We start from the raw sequence: 21,812 nt of genomic DNA on the forward strand, positions 1-21,812 counted from the left end.
CAATGTGCTCCACTCTCCCCCCCCCCCCCCCCCCCCCCCCATCTGGAGTGCCACAGGAGTCAGAAAGCAGAACTCTTGCGGCAGCTGGCTGCTGTTTCCATTGCTGCATGACGCTGTTTCCCCTCCACATGTGCCTCAAGAGGCTGGGAACAACTCTCCCGCAGCAGCTGCCTGCTGTGCTTTCCTGCGCCTTCAGCAAGTAACAAGATTTATTCATTAGTATTTTTCCTGTCCTGTCCTGTCCACACTCCATTGCCAAAAAGAGGGAGGTTGCACCTCTCTCTATTTTACTAAAATTACCTTTGAGGCAATCAGGAATTCCTTTCACATGAACAGTCTTTTAAATCTTTCCTCTTTGCTGCTAAAGTACTCAAGCATTAAATAGATCCCTATCTACTAATGCTGGCAACAAGCAGTGGCTATTTCCTATTGATTAATAGCTATTTATGGACTTCTCCTCTAGGAACGTATTCAAACCTTTTTTAAACCCAGCTACACTATTTGCCTTAACCACATCCTCTGGCAATGAATTCCTGAGCTTAATTGTGCATTGAGTGAAAAAGATTTTTCTCTGATTTGTTTTAAATGTGCTACTTGTGAACTTTATGGAGTGCCCTCTAGCCCTTGTATTTATTATCCAGAAGTCTAACCATTTCACATTTACCAATTCAAGTTCTTTCATGATTTTGTTGACCTATCATATCCCCCTCTCAGCCGTCTCTTCTCCAAGCTAAACAGCCCTAACCTCTTTAGCCTTTCCTCATAGGGGAGCCATTCCATCCCCTTTATCATTTTGGTTGCCCTTCTCTGTATTTTCTCCAGTGCAACTATATCATTTATGAGATGCGGTAATCAGAATTGCATACAGTATTCAAGGTGCAGCTCACCATGGAGTGATACAGAGGCATTATGACATCCTTTGTTTTATTTGCCATTCCCTTTCTAATCATTCCTAATGTTCTATTTGCTTTTTTGACCATCATAGCACTCTGAGCTGACTATTTCAATGTAACTCCTAATATGGAACCTAACATCATGTAACTACAGCATGGGTTATTTTTCCTTATATGCATCACCTTGCACTTGTCCACATTAAATTTCGTCTGCCATATGGACGCCCAATCTTCCAGTCTCAAAGGTCCTCCTGCATTTTAAAAGAATCCATCTGTGATTTAACTACTCTGAATAATGTTGTGTCATCTGCATATCTGATCACCTCACTCATCATACCCCTTTCCAGATCATTTATTAATATATTAGAAAGCACCAGTCCAAGTACAGATCCCTGAGGTACACTGTTTGCATTTTTCCACTGTGAAAACAAACCATTTAATTTTACACTCTGTTTCCTGTCTTTTAAACAGTTTGCAATCCACAAAAGGACATTGTCTCCTATCCCATGACTGTTTAGTTTTCTTAGTAGCCTCTCATGATGGACTTTGTCAAATGCCTTCTGAAAATCCAAAATTAACCACATTTACTGGTTCACCTTTATCCATATGTTTATTCAATCCTTCAAAAAAATGTAGGAGATTTGTGAGGCAAGACTTTCCTTGGGTACATCAATGCTGGCTATGTCCCATTATACCATGTCTATCTATATGCTCTGTGATTTTATTCTTTATAATAGTTTCTAGAAATTTTCCCGGCACTGAAGTAAGGCTCACCGGTCTATAGTTTTTAAATATTGAGGTTATATTGGCCACCTTAGTCTTCAGGTAGAATTGACGATTTTAATGTAAGGTTATAAATTACTTGAAATTTCATTTTTTAGTTCTTTCAGAACCCTGGGGTGTATACCATCTGGTCCAGGTGATTTGCTACTCTTCAGTTTGTCAGTCTGGCCTACTACAACTTCCAGGTTCATCTTGATTTGGTTAATCTGAAATGTCACCCTTGAAAATGATCTCTGGAATGAGTATCTCCAAAACATCCTCATTAGTAAAGACTGAAGCAAAGAATTAATTTAGTCTTTTCACAATGGCCTTAACTAAGTGCCCCTTTAACCCCTCGATCACCTCATGGTCCAACCAACTCACTCACAGGCTTCCTGCCTCTGATATATTTTAAAAAGGTTTTATTATGAGTTTTCATTCAAATTTTCTCTGAGCCTGTTTTATCAATGTTTCACATTTAACTTGCCAATAATTATGCTTTTTCCTATTTTCTTCAGATGGATCCTTCTTCCAATTTTTGAAGGAAGATCTTTTGACTAAAATAGCCTTTTTCACCTCACCTTTTAACCATGCCAGCAATTGTTTGGCCTTCCTTTCACCTTTCTTAATGTGTGGAATACATCTGGACTGCACTTCTAAGATGGAATTTTTAACAATGTCCATGCCTGTTGTACTCTCAACCTTTGTAGCTATACCTTTCTTTTCTTTCTTTTGTTTTTTTTTAACTTTTTTTCATTTTATCAAAGTTTCACTTTTGAAAGTTTAATGATAGAGCTGTGGATTTTCTTATTGTACCCCTTCCAATCATTAAATTAAATTTTATCATGTTATGATCACTGTTGCCGAGAGGCCCCACTGCTGTTACTTCTCTCACCAAATCCTGTGCTTCACTAAGAATTAGATCTAAAATAGCTCCCTCTCTCCTTGGTTCCTAAACCATTTACTCCATAAAGCTGTCATTTATTCCATTCGGGAATTTTATCTCTCTAGCATATCCTGTTACATTTACCCAGTCAATTTTGCAGTATTTGAAATCTCCCTTTATAACTGCACTATCAATTTGGTTAGCTTCCCAAATTTCTCTTAGCATTTCATTGTCCGTCTTATCATTTTGACCAGGTAGATGGTAGTATACTCCTATCGTAATACTCTTCCCTGACACACATGGGATTTCTACCCATAAATATTCTATTGTGCATTTAGACTCTTGCAGTATCCTTATCCTGTTGGACTCTATGCCATCCCAGATATAAAGTGTCACCCCACCACCACCAAGTTGTTCCTCCCTATCATTGTGATATAATTTGTACCCTAGTATAGCACTATCCCACTGTTTATCCTCTTTCCACCATGTCTTTGAGAAGCCAATTAAGTCAATCTCAACATTCATTGCTATACACTCTAACTCTCCCATCTTACTTCTTAGACTTCTGGTATTGGCATACAGACAATTCAAAGTGTGGTTTTTGTTTGAATTAACAACCTACTTTTCAGATGACAGGGATTCTTTGGGATCTTTAAGCTCAGCTGATTCTTTACTTTTAGGCACATCAACTACTTTTGCTTTGATAGAACCTCTGTTGGGATACCCTAACTCTCCTATTTCATTAGTATTTGTCGAAGATACCTCCCTCCAAACCATGAGCTGCAGAGTGACTATCGGCTTTCCCTTTTGCTCTAGTTTAAAAGCTGCTGTATCTCCTTTTTAAAGGGTAGTGCCAGCAGCCTTGCTCTACCCTGGTTAAGATGGAACCCTTCCCCCCAAAAGGTTGCCCTGTTCCTTATAAAACTTAATCCAGTGGGTGCACTGAGAGTAGAGGATCACCTTGCTGGTAGCTGGAAAGAATCAGTAAGTACTGCTTGGAGAAATGTCTAAAACTTAAAAGTATTGGGGAGAAGTAAACTATTGGGGTATATTATTTAGTGTTTTCATGTGTTTTGCTTTAAATAGGTAGTCAGAAAGGCAGGCAAGAAACAGAAGTGTGTGTGTGTTTTGCTTTAAATAGGTAGTCAGAAAGGCAGGCAACAACAGATGTTTGTGTGTTTTCTTTTAAATAGGTAGTCAGAAAGGCAGGCAACAAACAGAAGGACCCACTATTGCTGTTGGATTGCTGCCTTCATCTTAATTTTGTTGAGTTCTTAGTTAAATTTAGGTTGCTAAGGGATTAGGAATGTGAAAATAAGAGTCCTTTAAATTTGTTGGTATATTCCTATTAATCTGGCAGTGAACTGCAATGGGATAATTAAGAGCTGGGGCAATCCTGTGTTTTGGATAAAAGCTAATTGATTTTTTAATGTGAGAGTGTCTCTTGCCTATAAGTCAAAGAATGAGCTGGGGAGGATGGAAGGGAGGGAAAGACAAACACACAAACTAAGCTATTTCCTACCTTTCGGCTTGCTTTTTATAACAAACATTCAAACTTTAAGCTATTACTGTTAGCTTCTCCAATTTTAGATTTTCCTTCAGCTTATTGTCTCTCTTGACTGTAATGTTCTTAGCACCGAGAGAGAGAGTGTATAGTGTCTTAAATGCAGATGCATACAAAATGTTTTATGTTCTATATTGCACATTGACCTTAAATCCTGGAACAACTGGATCGTTTCATCCTTTTACAACTTCCAAGATCATCTTAAGCCCCTTTGAAAGTCTCTTTCCTGAGTGTCTGGAATGAATTCCATATTTCCCACCCCATCAAGAGGAAGTGGATAATCTGATATCTGTGTTTTATTATTAACATACCTGTTTCCAAGTTAATTTCAGATGAGCCACCAATACGCTTGAGCGCAAACGAACTGCTAACATCTCAGTCTTGCTATGCAATATATAATGCATATGCATAGGGCTTGTCAAGGCCCTCTTCCACACAAGATGTGTTTTTATATATTTATTTAATTTATATTCTGCCTTTCAGGCATGTCAGATTACATTAATCATAAAGCAGATTACATGCATCATAAAGCCAGTCTTTTATTATTATTATTTTCTATGTATGCAAATGTCTACAGAATGGCATCACAAGAAACAACCTGCTTCAGAGATATTAGATACATGGCCTAAAAAGAAATAAAAAGAATCCCAAACATTTAAATTCCATAAGAATGCTCATACAAGGTCAAAAATCTACACTAGACCCTAACATTGGGGTTGGGGGGAATTAGAAATAGAGGAGAATACTGAGGAGAAATAAAGTAAAGGCATTAGACATGATCCATTTAGGACTATTTAATCTGACTGAGTTATTTCTTGATCACAGAGGTAGCACCAGTGATTTTCTTAGAATTAAAAAATATATATATAATTGCTCTGGAGTAAAAAAAAAAAAAAAAAAGATAACTAGCTTCAGCATAACTGGTAATAGATTTGCAAGGCTATGTTACGAAAAATGCCCAGACTCCTGATGCATAACCAAAAAGAATTTCTTTCTTTCCTGATTAGTACTAGAAATATCTGGATACATCCAGATTTTTTTGTCTCAGAAATAATGCTTGAGCTCTGAAAAAATAAGCACATAATCATATCACGATTTTGATCAAAATCCAGGGATTCCAAAAGGGTAGCTGTATCATGTTCTTCCATATTCAATCTCCAACAAAGCGGCTATGTCTAAGTCTCTGAAGAAATTGAGGAAGTAACAAGTTCTTCCCTCTGGCTTACTCCGCTACCTCTCCCAAGGAAGAAAATACCCAGAACGTATTGTAAATATTTATGATAGTATTGTTCACAGGCAACCCCAGGACCCTAGGAAAGTTTAGGAAGCAAAGCTTAAGATATCTAGCAATATTTTGTATTTTATTCCATTTTCCTATGTAATACCACCTTGTTCTGAATTAGGACTGTACCCACAATCTTTAGGTCCAAAACCTCCATTTCTATAACTTTAGAATTCCCTTTATATTCCTCAGATCGGGATTCTTGTACTTGAACCATTCCAGTCATAGTCTTAAGCAACATACTCACATCAGAGGCACATGCAGATACAGATGAATCCACCATCACTAGAGCTGACCAGATGGCAGCCAATGTGAGTACAGCCAGCCTGACCAAAGGGGACATAGGTGCACTCACCAACCTAAGGCCGATCATTTAATAGACAACCTGTCCATTCTCCTTGAAGCTCAGCTTATCTTCTTCTAATATCCCCTACCCAGCCATTCCTGCCTCTAGATCTCCAAGCTGGCCTTAAACCTCTGCTAATGTATCAATATGATGCTCTTCACTCTGCAGACGAGCCTCTTTCAGAGGAAACATGATATTATCATCATCAGTAAGTGAGGTTTGCAGCCTCAAGTCTGCGGCAGCTTCAGGTTGTGGTGGCACACACGGTCCAGGGTCCTAAATGCAATATCTGTGCCTTGCAGCAGCTCCACTCCTCCAGAAGATGCCGATATATGGCCAGACCCCCACCCCCCCCCCCCCCCCCCCCTGTCCTTTTGGGAGGCATAATGAGGTCAAAGTAGTATCAAATGGAAAACAGCACTAAGGAAGAAATGGCACAGCCATGTTTGTGTCGCCATCCTGGCTCCATCCCCCCACTTCCATAAAGCCAGTCTTTAAGATGCCTCATTATATGTGCCAAATTGTAAACTCCCAGATCTTCCCTCTCAAAATAAATTTAGCTATTAACCTAATCATGTAACACAATCTTTTTTAAGCAGGCACAACAAACATAGAACCATTTAAGGAATGTTGTCATTTTGAATAAGCAAATCTTTCCCATGATGGAGGCTGTGACCACCACTGCCCTAACTTGATTCTTGTTTGATTTGTTAGCTACAGGATATTGCTCCTATATGGTGCCCTCAGGTCTCTAGATATCTCAAAGAATTATCTGCCCCCACAAAGCAGGAAATTATTATTACCCCACCTCTCTTATACTCCTTCAAGACATTTTAAGGCTTTCAATTTATCCAGCTTGAAATCAGAGAATGAGCTGAAAAGGCTAAACACCTGCATTAGGAGTTCCAGTGATGTAGGCGGATTCAAGTGTAGCAAAAGGTCATCTGCAAATGCTATTTTAAACATCCATTGCCACATCCCCCCATGTTCTCATTAACCTGGACAATCCTTAACAGGGGCTCCAGTAACAGCAGAGATTAAAGAGGAAACAGTGCACATCCCTGCCTGCTGCCCCTTTGCAGGGGAAAATCTTCTCAAATGCTTCTGTTCACAAGAACTGCTGCCTTGGAATCCATATAGAGCAATGGGATCATGCTTAGGAAAGCTCCTGCAGTGCCAAATTTCTCCACAATCTCTAACAGGTACCCCCCAAGGCCACGTGGTCAAATACCTTCCCAGCATCACAGCTGGCTAGGAGGGACGAAATGCTTGAACTTGTGAAGAATTCCATAGGTGCAAGGATTTGAAGCAGGTTAATCACTGACTGGGGGCTGTCTCACAAAACAACTTAGCTATCTGAAATTAGGTTAGGGGAAACCAATAATAGCCTGTCTGCTATTATCTTTGCCAGCAGCTTGACGTCAAAATCTGTATGAATCTCGGCATTTGTGGGTCTCTCTCCATCATCAGTATCGTGGTAATTAGGACTTGATTCCAGTGTCTGGTATAATAGGCCCCTTTTCTCAGGCATTGTGTTATACATCTTTCCAAGGGAGCTCCCAGACAGTATTTCATAGTCTTACAAAATTCCACCCCAAAACTGTCCAGCCCTGGGGTTTTATCGGTCTGACAGCTCGATTCCCCAAATGTTTTCCTGGGGTGAAATAAGGCATTTAGATTAGTTGGTCTTCTGTCAACTTTGGCGGTCTTCTCGCCTCTAGAAGTTCACTCCTAGCCTCTAAATTGCTGCCATCTCCTGCCTTCAGAGCACTAGAGAACCTCTGGAAAACCTTACTTACCGCCTCATGCATGTTGACCAATTTGCCCTCAAATCTCTGACCACCACCATAAATTTGGGCCTCATCCATGCTTTAGACAGAGAGGCTAGCATTTTACAGAAATTGCATTTTTATGTTTAAACTTTTAAAATCGAAATTCATCATACATACTATTACAAGATGTACACTGTGCAGTGCGAACAGCTAAAAACAATGAACAAACTTGTTTTACAACAAACATTTTCTTATTTCCACCCCAAACAATTGTATAAGCACACATTTGCTGATAAACCATCTTTCTCTCCTATTTTCTACCCATTTCACCTCCCCTTCTCTCCTCCTTCGACTTCCCCCTCAACCCCCCCCATTTTCCCATACAGAATTTTTATGGACAGGCCAACTTAAGGTAAAGTAGATAATTATATAAAATCTTTCCTGATTTTACCTTCATTTTATTACAGTTAAAACAACTTTTATTACAGTTAAAATAATTCATATGTGATTGACCAGTTCACTTCACACTCTGGAGGTAGAGGTAGTGACCGCCATTGCAGCAGTTTAATTGTCGTGAATGTAGTAAGGGAAGACACATTTAGGGGCCGATTCAATAAAGTGCGCCCAGCCTAGCACACAGGTTTGCATGCCGCTGCGCGTTTTGGACATACTAGACTAATACCCGATGCAATAAAGGAGACTAGCGAGTCCAAAACACGTGCCCAAACAAATATGTAGCCGATAGCGCCCATCACATGTAAATTCCATGTAGTTGAGGCTATTAGCTATTACCCTCCAAGGCTGAAAATCACTGGGTGCTGAACGAACACTTTTTAACGTGGTAAATTTAACTCCAGCCCTGGAGGTGGCGTAAAGTCAATCCGCGAGTTAAGGGCTAATGAGAAATTTAAAAATATGGTCCCCTGTGGTTCTTCCTACTTAGTATTGTCGTGACACTTAAATTTACTGCTTGCGGTGTTGAAAAATAAATGTATATTGGCTTAATTTTAAAAAATATATATCTTCTGGATGCACAATTTACCCATAGCAAGGGGTGCTTAGCTATGGGTGTCTTCAGCCACCTCAGCAAAATTGGCCAGAAGAAGCAGGATAAAACGGAGCATGTGTTGCAATTGTGGACACCCAATGCATTTGAGCGATAGAGACACACAATTCTCCTCCAGTGCATCCTTTCTTATGCAGGCCCTCATTTAAATACTGCATTGAGTACCCAGGGAGTTTCCCTTTGAAAATAAGCTTGCAGGTCCATGGGTACTTTATGCCATGCTTACAGAAAGTTCCACAAATGCCACTAATGTGGTAACTTAGCAGGTCTGCAATGACCCCATTAAAATAATAGAAGTACCCAGTGAAAAGGAACAACTTAGTAATATATTATTTATTTGTTCAATTTATTATTCACTGCTCCCCAAAGGCCCAAAGTGAATTTATATTACTTAAAACATAAAATACATCCAGTAATACAAGTAACAATACAAATCACATACAAAATAACCAAATAGATTATAATAAAAAAATATTCCTGAGTCCTCCGGCACAGCGGCCGGCACACGCAAGTTACGCCTACCTTGGGCAGGCGTAACTTTTGAAACAAAGATAGGGGGGGATTTAGTTAGGTCTGGGGGTGGGTTACATAAGGGAAGGGAGGGGAAGGTGGGGGGGGCCGAAAATAAAGTTCCCTCCAAGGCCGCTCCGATTTCGGAGCGACCTTGGAGGGAACGGGGAAAGCCATCGGGGCTCCCCTCGGGCTTGGCGCGCGCAAGGTGCATGTGTGCACCCCCTTGTGTGCGCTGACCCTGGATTTTATAACATGCGTGTGGTAGCGTGCGCATGTTATAAAATCGGGTGTACATTTGTGCACGCCGGGTAGCACGTACAAATGTACCCCGCTCGCACAATATTTAAAATCGGCCCCAGTGTGTTTATCTGTTTTAGAATCGGGGACGGTAACTTTCAAAGGGGCCCACGGGTGCACTTTGACGTGTGTGCGCCCGAGTTTATTTTGTAATATACGCGCATATGTTATAAAATAGCCTGGATGCATGTATGTGTGCACCCTATTTTGCAACTGCCCATGCACACACGCATCTACGCCATGACCAATTTCACCAGTTTGTCAACCAATTCATCCAATGCAGAGCCAGGTCCTCCAAACCCCCCCTGATTTAATACTCTGCACTCCCCCCAGTTGCTCCAGACCCTTAAAATCCATTTTGATCCAGCCCTAGAACACCCATGCCTCACCCAGACCACATCTTGCACACACCAAGCCCACAGCATGCCCCTTTTTGAATTGGAGTGACATTCGCAAATTAGGAGATGTGCATGCATGTAGGCGGCTTTTAAAATCTGCTGGGCATGCACATGTCCTACATGTGCACACATCTCCCAATTGTGGTGTGTGCTGGGCTTTTAAAATTCACCTCTATGACTGCTAGCCACAATACCCAGCTAGCTACTCTTCAAACCTCAAGGGTTTTCTTTATTAAGGATAGTTTAATGTAATCAGTTGGAAAGACCGGAAAATGTTCAGCAAAGGAAAAACTTGCAGTTTTTTAAATTTCCTGTTACCAGATTGATGTCACAATTGAGCTATTTAAAAAATATACTAAATGTTAAGCATATCATCTGATAAATTGTATTATCTAATATCTATTATGTGTCTGGTTAAAGGAAGACAGCTGCTGAGAATGAGGGTGGAGTAGATATTTTATTTCCTGCAAGTCTTAATATATCTACCTTTTTGGAATCATCAATACTGTAGATGATATCCTGACTACTTTACTTGTATCTTTTAGTGTCAAAAGGTAAAAGGATTTTCCATGTCATGGCCTGTATTTGATGTCATTCCTGTCTCTTTTCAAGGAGACCCAGTTTTAATTCTCAGCTTGTTTGACAAGAAACAGAGTTTGTCTTGTTAAGCAAGATGCACTTAAGATATCTAATGTCTCCTTAGTGATGCCTATAATCAGAAGGACTGTGTACACAGAGGTTGTATACCAGAATTACAAGATAAACAACATTCAGACAGAAAGTAACAGAAGTGAAGAGATTGTGAGTTGTTTTAAAACAGAAATTAAAACATTCATTGAATAAGACAATAATGTAACAAACGTTCAACTCAGACCACAACACACACCTTCACCTTAAATACAAAATAAATTTTAACAATAACATTTTTCATAAATGGTACGCTCGTCACAAGTGGAATTATTGTGCACAATCTTTGTGGAAATAAAGTGAAATGTATGCCTTTTCTTGGAGTGTTCTTACAATGTGGAACAGTTTGCCAAAATATCTTCAAAATTTAACAGAATATTATGTTTTCAGGAAACATGTTAAGACACGGCTATTCAAATTGGCCTTTCTAGGCTTTTAAGGTTTCAGTAATATAACATGAATTGTACAAAAGTTGTTCCTTTTACGTAAACTTTTTTTAAATTTAAATTTTATTAAATTTGCATCATTAACATATATATCAGTGATTAAAGGAAATTCATACTGTCCATGCCATAAACACTTAAAAATAGGAAATCAAGGACAATCCAAGAGAGAAAGTCCACATTAAAAAAAAGTGGCAAAAAGGGAGCATCTTGCACAGCAATTCCTGATAGGTGATGATGATTCATAAGGCCCTACATAACATCTCCCCACTCAACCTAACATTCCAGCTCCAACTACACACTTCTAAAAAGCCGACGAGAAGGGCATACCAAAACAGATTGATCACCCAACCCGCAAAATCCTCCCTGAGAAAACGCGCTTTATCCACAGCGGGCCCGTCACTCTGGAACTCACTACCTCCAGACCTCCGCCTCGAGCCATGCCATACCACTTTTAAGGTGAAACTCAAGACTTGGCTCTTCCTTCAAGCATTCCCAGAGAGCTAAGAACAAGATATAATCAACCCACTGTCCTATAGCATTAATGCAATGTTTATTTTACACTATTAATTATTGGCCTTATTTATATGTTTCATAGGTGAACTTAGTTTGTTTTTTTTCTACTTATTATAAAGCAATCGTTTGATATGTTCTATGTAAATCGTTTGATATGTTCCATGTATGTAAATCGTTTGATATGTTCCATGTAAACCGCCACACGGCGGTAGTTATTTCAGTTACCTGTGAACCGGAGTGATATGTATTTTATACAGGAACTTCCGGTATATAAAAACCAAAAATAAATAAATAAATAGGTGAAAAAAAAAAAAAGGATAAATCTTAAAAAGAAACAGGAGATTTCACAATCTATATAAACCTAAATCCATGCACCCATATTATATACCCAACCTCTTACAGATATTACCATGTTTATCTGTTAAGAATGTCTCCAAATATGAAGGGTCAGAAAAAAACAAATGTATTATTTTGATAGTTAATTAAACATTTACATGGAAATTTCAAGAAGAAGGTGGCCCCCTAAGGCCAAAACCCTTTGCCTCAGCTGGAGGAATTGCTTCCTTCATAGCAGAGTGGCTTGCGAAACATTGGGAAATACTTGTTCTTTCTGGCCACAAAATAGAAATCTTTATTCTTAAAGTACTTCTGAAGGACAATACAAGAAGATCTGTTCTATAAAATATCAGGATACTGCTGTGAAGGAGTAATCTACATACAATATATACATTAAAAGGTTCGATATGTTAGAAATTTTGTTTTAACAATCTGTGGGTAGCTATATACTCATTTTAATTCCTATATAGAAAATAAAATTGCTCTAAACTGTACAGTCCCTATCTGCCAGTAGATGTCATCATAAAACCAAAGGAAAAACTAGAACACAAGCAAGAAAAAGAGACTAATGCATACTTCATCGCAATAAAACCATTGTACAAATACCAACTCATTTTTACTTTTCTGTATATTTAGCCTTCCTAAAAGTATCTGTCAGTGTACTGTACAGGCTGACCCTTAAACCACAAATAGGATAGCTACAACAAAATTTTAAACATGAACTGCAATGTAAAGTTGGGGCTTTTTTGTGTTTTGTTTTTGCCATCTCTTTGGCTCTCTATTGCTCAACAACTCAAGGGTGCGCTCTTTCACTGGTTCAGAATTTTTCATCTGCATTTCTTTAATCCACGGTCATTCTCAGCTGTTGCATTAAATACTTGCAAAGCTATGAAGTACCAGTGGGAAGAAAATCCTTGTTTATAATTAACACAATTAAAAATAGAAGTTGAATAAGCACCATAGCAAGCAGCATGAAAATCTGTTGTGTAACTCGCTCAGTAGGAAAAGTCCACATATCCCTCAACTAAAAGAATTTAAGAAGGCAGAAAACATAGAGCAACCTCAAGGCAAGTGAGTTTAAGCATATTTATGAACTACTCTTTGGCAAAATTTGATCTAAATCTAGCTCTGTTTAGACAAGAAGGTCTATAATATTCACAGCCATGTAATCAACTGAGTACAGCCTAAGAATACAGTTAGGAACCATCCATTATATATTTATCTCTAATATCAACAGCAACTTAAAATTATTGTTTAGATTTTTCATTTGAATTTTGAACACAAGAACATTTTGAAAACACAGGTTGTTTCTGAAATCTTTTTTGTCATAGTTTCAAACTGATCTATAAAAAAAATGTTTCAATTATACAAAAATGTTAACTTTCCTTATTTGTCAGCATAGCCCAGAGTGACCAACTCCAGCCCTCGACAGCCATAAACAGGCTAGCTTTTCAAGATATCCACAATAAATATGTATGAGATAGATCTGCATGTGCTGCCTCCATTGCATGCAAATCCATTCTTATTGTGGATATCCTGAAAACCAGGCCTATTTATGGCTCTCGAAAACTGGAGTTGGCTACCCCTGGCGTAGCACATTCGGGACCTATATCTTGTTTTGCTTTGAGAACAGGTCCAACATTGTATGGAAGCTTGTAAACATTCTGGGTGGTGGCATATCATTGAGAACATTCAGTGACCCTGGCTCACTTTGCAGCCTAAGGGGATCATTTATCAAAGTGCTATATGGCTTTTTCGCATGCGTTAAGGCGTTTTCGCATGCAAAAAATGCCTTTAATGCATGCGAAAGCACCATAATGCATGGTGTGATGCAAAGGAGAAAAAGGGGAGGATATTAGGGTGGGATTTTTGGCCAAGTGGGCTGGGCTCACACAGCTTTAACACCACCACTGGGGGGGGGGAGAGAGAGAGCCTAGCCGTAATGCCCTCACACTAGATATGTATTTATATCTCTAGGGAGGTTTAGGTAGGAGCGTAGGGGTTACTGGCCACTTTGACATTCAAAGCGCCAGCCGCAACACGCCCCCGACACGCCCCCCCAGGAAAGCCCCAGGACTTACGCGCGTCCCGGGGCTTGGCGCGCGCGCAGGGGGAGCTTGGTTTTCGGGGGGTACACGTGTATCTTACGCACGTACCCCTTTGAAAATCTGCCCCTAAGAGTGGTACACCAAAAGATAAATAGATAATAAAATATGTGAATAAATATTTAAACGCGATCAAATATTACATATTTAATATCAATAAAAGCATATTTACAATACAATCAGAAATTAAATTAGCACAATAATGGATCCAATACACCCTACATGGCCATGTTTAGACCAGACATGCCATGTTTAGACCAATGTCTGCTTCAGAGGTGATTATAAAATTGATCGCCCCTATTCCCTCCTAGCTAAAAGTAGACGAGGCTGACCACTGGACCATAAATGAGTTTAACAATCCAAACAAGGAAAACAGCTGCAAAAATTCCAAGGCATCCTAAGAGGCACCAGAAATAATAAAATTAATATTCTCCCTTATTTGCAAACAGAAATCACAGCTCACAGTGGACAGTCTGCAGCTTGTTTATGGTTCAGTGGTCAGCCTCTTTACCTCTTAGCTTGGAGGGAATAAGGACGATCAATGAAGCAAGACATCTTGTCGAAACATGGCCATGTCAGGTATATTGGATCCATTATTGTGCTAATTTTGTTTGATTTTATTGCAAATATGCTTTTATTAACATTTTATTACACATTGTTAAATATTTGTTCATATATTTTATTATCGATTTATCTTTTGTATAGCACTCTTGTTGTTTTCACTAAACTGTGAATAATATCTGGAAGGTGTTTTGTGATTTTATTGAGAAGCTGCCTTTTATATTAAGTGCTGGACCTTATTTCTCAACATTTTTTTTATTTTTTTACCTTTCTGGAGTTCGATTTTTAAAATTTATTTTTCCACAGTTGTTGTTTTTGTGTGCAAGTCTTCTCTTAGGACTCCCAGTGTTTGCTGATCCTCAACAGGTATGAACTCTGGGTTTTATCTAGTTCCTGGGCTATAGAAAGATCTTTTACTATTCCTGGAGTAGACGAAGGTGACCCCCCACTAGGGGTTAAATAAAAGTCCAGCTGAGTGATAACCAGTGGTTGCATATCTGTGCTTAAAGTGCTGATTTACAAAAAAAACTTCACAATTTTCTTACTGCCCTCAGCTTCAGCAACACATTCCAAACAATGGCTTAGAACTGAGACTCCATGTTAAATCCATAGTCCAACCATACTCCCAAGGCTTTTACTGGAGCAGAAGGCATGATGGAAACATTCTCAAAGCACAGTGTCAGGGATGTGAGCACATTTTTTGTTTCATTTTTTAAAATGTATTTTTCGGTTTATATAATGTTATTTTGGTTTGGTTTGTTTGACAAATGAAAAATAAAACAACATATTAACCCTCCAAACAAAAATGTAAACAAAACAGGGCCTCCTACAGCTTACTCAGGTTCCAATGTCTCCCCTGGGCCCCTCTATTTCTCCCCCCCCCCTCCCCCCAATATCCTGGGGCTGGGACCAGGGTTGGAGCTGGGGCTGGAACTCCTTGGGCTTGAATGAGCCAAGCTGGGGCCTCCCTTGGCCTCTTGGCCCCCCTTCCATGGGATCTTTATCCAAGAAAGAGGCAGAAATGATTCAAAGTTGCTCCAACCCCATTAGGCTTTTGCTTTAAAAATGGCACCAGCCAACCCTGAAATAGGCAACGTTTGACCTAAACAAACAGTCACTGGTCTCAGGGCCAGCAGGCGCCATTTTGTTGTAAGGCTGTACAAGCAACAAAATGGCGCCAGCCAGCCCTGAAACTGGCACTATTTTGTTGGCATCAAATTTAATGCTGATCTCAGAACCAGCCGGTACAATATTAAAAGAGAACACTGGTGGGGGCAGGAGCAACTTGGAATCACTTCTGCCCCTTTGTTGGATGAAAACTGCCACAGAAGGGGCAAGTGGGACTCAGAAAAGGCCCCAGCCTCTTTACAGGGACGAGGTGCCTGAGGAGCCTATGGAGGCCCCAGCAGGCTTTGGTTCATCTCACCTTGGGGAGGTCCTGGCCCCAGGTCGTTGGTGGGTGAGGGGGGGGGGGGGAATGAGTAGATGGCTTGGTGAGACCCTTAGAACTTGAGAAAGTGGCAGGAGGGCACAGGGAATTAGCTTTTTATTTTTTAATCTATAGACTTGTTTTCTCGGAAGGAACGAAAAGTATCTGAAAATTCTGACATTTTCAGGCAAGCCTATTTGGTTTGTTTCATTTCAAGCAAACTGAAAATCACCATTTTTGTTCTGAAAAGCCATTCGTTGACACATCCCCATGTGGTGTTAAAACTTTACTTCTTGTCAGCGCTCACCTTACCAGCTGATCCCTCGATGAAGCAGGAATTATGTATAATCTGGCCATGGAGGAGGTATGATAAGCAATGAGTGGATGCTTACGAACTGTTCATCTCTCACTAGCCCTCCTAAACAAGGAAATATGATGTGATTATTCTTTTCAACTAGTTGACAGTCCAATGAAGTATGCTAAGAATTACCTGTGAAATAAATACACACTAATTCTATAGTAACAAGGGGTTTATTAAGAGCTCTTTAGCTAGAACAAAGTCTTTTAATAGGAGAAACACCAAATGGCTTAAAACAAAAGACCTGCTTATTGTATATCCATGTGCCATGCATTTCAAACTATTTATCTGGTCTCTTTCACACTGTCTTCAGTGAATACTTTCTCCATATTGGTTCTCGTTCATTAGCATACACTCATCATATAGTGCTGAGTACAAAGCCAGCAAGCTGATAATACAAAGGATTAACATTGCTTTCCATAACACCATATGTGAGTTTTTTTAAATTATATTTCCTACCTAGCAGTTTCTGCCTGCTACTTCAGTCTTCACTTGCCACCAGACCCATTTTAAATTAGACAAGATTCATTTGCAGATGAAATTTAATGTGGACAAGTGCAAGGTGATGCATATAGGGAAAAATAACCCATGCTGTAGTTACTCGATGTTAGGTTCCATATTAGGAATCATAGTAGATAATATACTGAAATCGTTGACTCAGTGTGCTGCAGCAGTAAAAAAGCAAACAGGAATTATTAGGAAGGGAATGGAAAATAAAATGGAGGATGTCATAATGCCTCTGTATCGCTCCATGGTGAGACCGCACCTTAAATACTGTGTGCAATTCTGGTCGCCGCTTCTCAAAAAAGATATAGTTGCGATGGAGAAGGTACAGAGAAGGGCAACCACAATGATAAAGGGGATGGAACAGCTCCCCTATGAGGAAAGGGGATGGAACAGCTCCCCTATGAAGAAAGACTGAAGAGGTTAGGGCTGATCAGCTTGGAGAAGAGACGGCTGAGGGGGGATATGATAGAGGTTTTTAAGATCATGAGAGGTCTTGAACGAGTTGATGTGAATCAGTTATTTACACTTTTGGATAATAGAAAGACTAGGGGGCACTTAATGAAATTAGCAAGTAGCACATTTAAGACTAATCAGAGAAAATTCTTTTTCACTCAATGCACAGTTAAGCTCTGGAATTTGTTGCCAAAGGATGTGGTTAGTGCAGTTAGTGTAGCTGGGTTCAAAAAAGGTTTGGATAAGTTCTTGGAGGAGAAGTCCATTAACTGCTATTAATCAATTATACTTAGGGAATAGCCACTGCTATTAATTGCATCAAACGCATGGGATCTTCTTGGTTTTTGGGTAATTGCCAGGTTCTTGTGGCCTGGTTTGGCCTCTGTTGGAAACAGGATGCTGGGCTTGATGGACTCTTGGTCTGACCCAGCATGGCAATTTCTTATGTTTTATGTTCTTAACTGCCCAGGGTATTTCCCCTGTTTTTATAACTTTCCTTAACTCAGCCATTGCCTTAATGATCCTTGGCCAGAAGCCACAAAATACGATTCTTTCCCGAACCTGGTGCATATGTATTCTAGTTTCAGTCATAGGTGTTGCTGTTGAGCAATAGCTGGGGCTCCCTTCCCCCACCAGGAATAGTGAATGCTGATGCCTCATCATTTCCAGCCAGAAAATGGAATAAAAGCCAGGCCCAGGAATCAAACAGGGCAGACCCTAATGCGTGTGATTTTTAGTTTTAAAATGCCCAAAGTTCACTTTTAAGTCATTATTTTATCCTTCTGTTCATGTGCAAGTCCGTGCAGTTCAAAACTATTGGATTAATCCAGCTACAACTAGCTCAAATCCCATACTCTCATCTTAGCCACAGTCTCCATCCACATGGACTCAAGATCCCAAAGCTTGCTGTCTAATAAGTCATGAAACAGCAGCCGTAGCACAGGCCTACCCTGCCTAAAGCATGCTACAAGTAATTCATCAGCACAGTACCTCATGCACATAAACTAATGTTTATTAACAGAGGTGGAGCAGACAAAGCAAGTGGCATAGAGCAGGTGAGAAGCATATCACCCACTATTTATGAATTAAGAAGTCTGGTACATCCCCATAGCCCTTCCAGTGCAGGGTGTTTGCTGCATGATTGGTGCACATTGTAGGGACAGGAAAATCTATGTTTTTACAGGATTGTCCTTGGTTGGGATTGGAGGAGGGGTGGGGGAATGAAGGAGTTTATAATGATCATTCAGTTTAATTAGCAAAATCTCAAGGTAGACCCCTATGGGTCCAAATCCTGAATCTTTTAAGTACCTAGTAACAACTCCAGGAGAAACTGCCTTGAAAACAGGATGCTACATGTGAGCCTATCCAACTATAATTTGGAAGTGGAACATTTATTTTTAAAAAAAATGTTAAATTACACAATGTTGTGCAAATAAACAATGCTCTATGCCAGCGATTCTCAACCAGTGTGTCAGGATACACCAGCGTGTTGCCAAGCATCGGCAGGAGTCCCACTGCCCCGGTTGAGCTTCCCTCTCTCTCCTCCATCACAGCGAGATGCAGATATTCTTCCACTAACACTGCTGCTGTTCCGTCCAGGCAGGAACGGCAGCAGCGTTAGAGGAAACTGGCAATATCAGCGGCATGGCCCTTTCTTCTTCCCGCCCCCACGGCCTAGAACAGGAAGTGATGTACAGTGGGGTGCTTGGGAAGAAGAGAAAACCATGCTGCATAAAGTACTGGCAGCAGCACGGGACCAGACCAAAATGAAGCACATCCCGCGATCAGCAATGGGAGAAAGAACAGAGTTAGCCCCCACAGCTAATGGAATTTTTCATTCTTGGTCCACAAGGGCTGGAGAAGGAGGAGGCTATTACAGCTGCCTTTTGTGTGTGTGTGTGTGGGGGGGAGGGGGGGGGAGGGTCATGAGTGAGAGTGAGCCAGAGGGAGAGAGAGCATGTATGTGTGATCGAGAGCTTGTATGTAAGAGAGCACGTTTGTGCAAGTGTGATTGACAATATGTGTCTAAGTGAGAGATCATGTGTGTGAGAGAGAGCGAGTGTGACTGAGAGACAGACTGGTCAGGGAGGTAACTGATTTGTGTGTGGGAGACAGGCTGGTCAGGGAGGTGACTGGTGTATGTAAGGAAGAGAGTCTTATCGGAGGTGTGACTGCTGTGTGTGAGGGGGAGAGAGACTGGAAAGGGATGTGACTGCTGTGAGAGAGACTGGTCGGGGAGGTCACTGGTGTGTAAGAGACAAGAGACTGGTCGTGGGGTCTATTTGGTGTGTGTGTGTGTGTGTGTGTGTGTGTGTGTGTGTGCGCGCGACTGGTTGTGGGCCCAAAGGAAGATGACCATGAGGACAGAGCTTCAGCAGCCACTGCTGCTTCTGGTGTATGCTTTTGGCCTGGAAGGGAAAGGAGTAGGAGAGTTGTTAGAGAGGGTAAGTAAAAGTGGCTTTCTAAGTTTATTTTTCTTAATTGACTGCTATTTTAATTATTGGGTATTATGTGATGTGTTTGTTGTTTTACAATATTTTGTTGGTATTTGGACAATTTTTAATAATTTTTATGAGTTTTTAATTGTTGGATGTTATTCTGTTGAGCCATTTTGAAACATTTATTAGTATAGTTTTACAATTATTTCTGTATAAGGATCTATAGCAGCTTGGCTTATTCTGTTTTCCTAATAGGAGGTGTATTAGTGTTTAGGGCCTGATTAAATATTTGTAGGGTTGTTACTGTTTTAGTGCATTCAATAATGCAAATGAAACTTTGTGTGGATTAGTTTGTGTGCATTATTGCAGATCCTGGGACTGTCCTGGGACTGTGTTAAGTGCTATATTTCTCTTTCCATTTCTCCAGGTTTGCACTGCATGTAGAGTGGCTTTTTTGGGTTTCCATTCTAGTTTCTGCCTCCATATTTATAATTTGTGATCTTTCTGTACTTGGTGAAGATCAGTTTTGTGTGTGTGCCTGAGGTGAGATATTTTACTAGCATGTAGGCATTTGTATCAGTTTTATTTGTTGTGTTTTCTCACTAGGACATGTATTGGTGGTAAAATACTTTTTTTTTTATAAGAAGGGTTATTGTGCCTGGTAGTAGAGGGAGTTTGTTTTGCTTTTACTGAGATGTCACCAGAACATCTTTTTTGTATGGTAAGTTGTTCAAATAATGCCTTATTTCTGCTCTGTACCTATTGCTGGGTGTCGAGGGGGTTCCTGTGGATACAGAGTGTATGTTTACATTTATCCCCATGATGGTCACATGTTCAATGAGTCACACATGTGAGAACCATCTGTAAGGTATGTCCCGAATGAAAAAGGGTTGAGGACAACTGCTCTATATACTATACGCATAAAGAATCTCAGAGTGCACTATATAATGCTGCAACCACATCCCTGAAATGTGACAGTGTTAAATATAAGGATTGCATTTGAGGGTAAAGCTTTAGTGTGAGCCTTCCTTCCTGTTGGCAGTTTGGATCAAATATACAGGGTTTTTAATCTTTTCAATATTCTCAATGTTATTTGGATATGGAACGAGTGACTCAAGAGAATTGGTGTAGGTATACATTGCTAGGTCACTGATTGAAATGCAATGCAAACTTTCTTTTTTTTACCAAATACAGTCTTGAACTAAACATGGCTAATGAGCAGCTGATTGAAACCATGACTGCATACCACAAAGTAAACACAGTTACTCTCTTCCTGGGGACCTGTAATTGAAGCATTTTTCAACCAGTTTGACAAGTATCACACGGGTGCTTGATAGTCATTTAAATGACACCACATTGGGCTACAACACGTTCTGAGGTATCCGCCTGCCAACAAATACTGTGCTTGATTGTAGCAGATCAGATAGCTGCTGATTGTGATGCTTCAAATGAAGTAGACATGGCTTCAACCTGGGAGGAATAATTGATTGTAATAAGAACAAGAATAAGGGGGAGAGGTGCGGTCCGCCTCAGGAGCCCATTCCACTCGTGGCAGAAGAAGAGGAAGCCTCCGGGCCATGAGCAGTGGAAGCAGGGCCGGTGCAAGCTACAGGTCTGGAGCCGGCAAGTGCATAGCCTTTTCTTCTTCTTTCCACCGGCGTGGCCTGGAAGAGGAAGTGGTGGGTCGGCATGGGCGGGAAAAAGGAAAGGTCATGCAGTCGCGGTCCAAAGCAGAAGGAAGATCAGCGCGTGTTCTGGGTCGCACAAAGAGGCAGCATTAGCATTTGCAAGTGGCGCGGCAACAAAGCTGCCCCTTCCCCACCTCAAGTGCAGGAGGCAGAGACGCCCAAGCCCCCGCGCGGCCTCGAGAAACATGAAGAGATCCCGTCTGTCATGGGGACTGAAAGAGGAAGCTCCTGCTGTACGTCTGATGGGGAGTGGGGTAGGAAGTGAGAGAGAGAGTGTGTGCTCATGTCTGAGGGGGGGGGGGGGGAAGGGAGGGTGCATGTTTGTGTGTAAGAGAGGGAGCCTGTGTGAAGGAGAGGGGAACCGGAGATCACCGGGGGGGGGGGGGGGGAGGGAGGGAGACGGAGAAGTGAATCTGCGGGGGAAGGGAGACAGAGAAGTGAATCTGCAGGAGGGGAGGGAGAAGAATGGAGAAGTAAATCTGAGGGGGTGCCAAAGAAAGTATCCACCCCTG

At 40.7% G+C, this 21,812-nt stretch overlaps 1 protein-coding gene across 9 annotated transcripts in view; it reads left to right on the top strand.

The window, feature by feature from the left end:
- Positions 1–12,688: 12,688 nt before the first annotated feature.
- The window catches only part of LOC115095597 (dual specificity protein phosphatase 13-like), an 83,195-nt gene continuing 74,071 nt past the window's right edge, over positions 12,689–21,812 (top strand). For 2 of the 9 annotated variants that reach the window (XM_029609537.1, XM_029609536.1), the window contains exon 1: positions 14,338–14,445. In XM_029609537.1, coding sequence (XP_029465397.1) covers positions 14,353–14,445 — 93 coding nt within the window. In that variant the 5' untranslated portion in view covers positions 14,338–14,352. Of the gene's footprint in view, positions 12,833–14,315; positions 14,446–14,733; positions 14,794–15,066; positions 15,115–21,812 lie in introns of those variants that run through there. The other 7 variants (XM_029609544.1, XM_029609542.1, XM_029609540.1 and 4 more) reach the window with 7 other exon arrangements.

Source organism: Rhinatrema bivittatum, chromosome 7 (genome assembly GCF_901001135.1).
Source record: "Rhinatrema bivittatum chromosome 7, aRhiBiv1.1, whole genome shotgun sequence".
NCBI lineage: Eukaryota > Metazoa > Chordata > Amphibia > Gymnophiona > Rhinatrematidae > Rhinatrema > Rhinatrema bivittatum.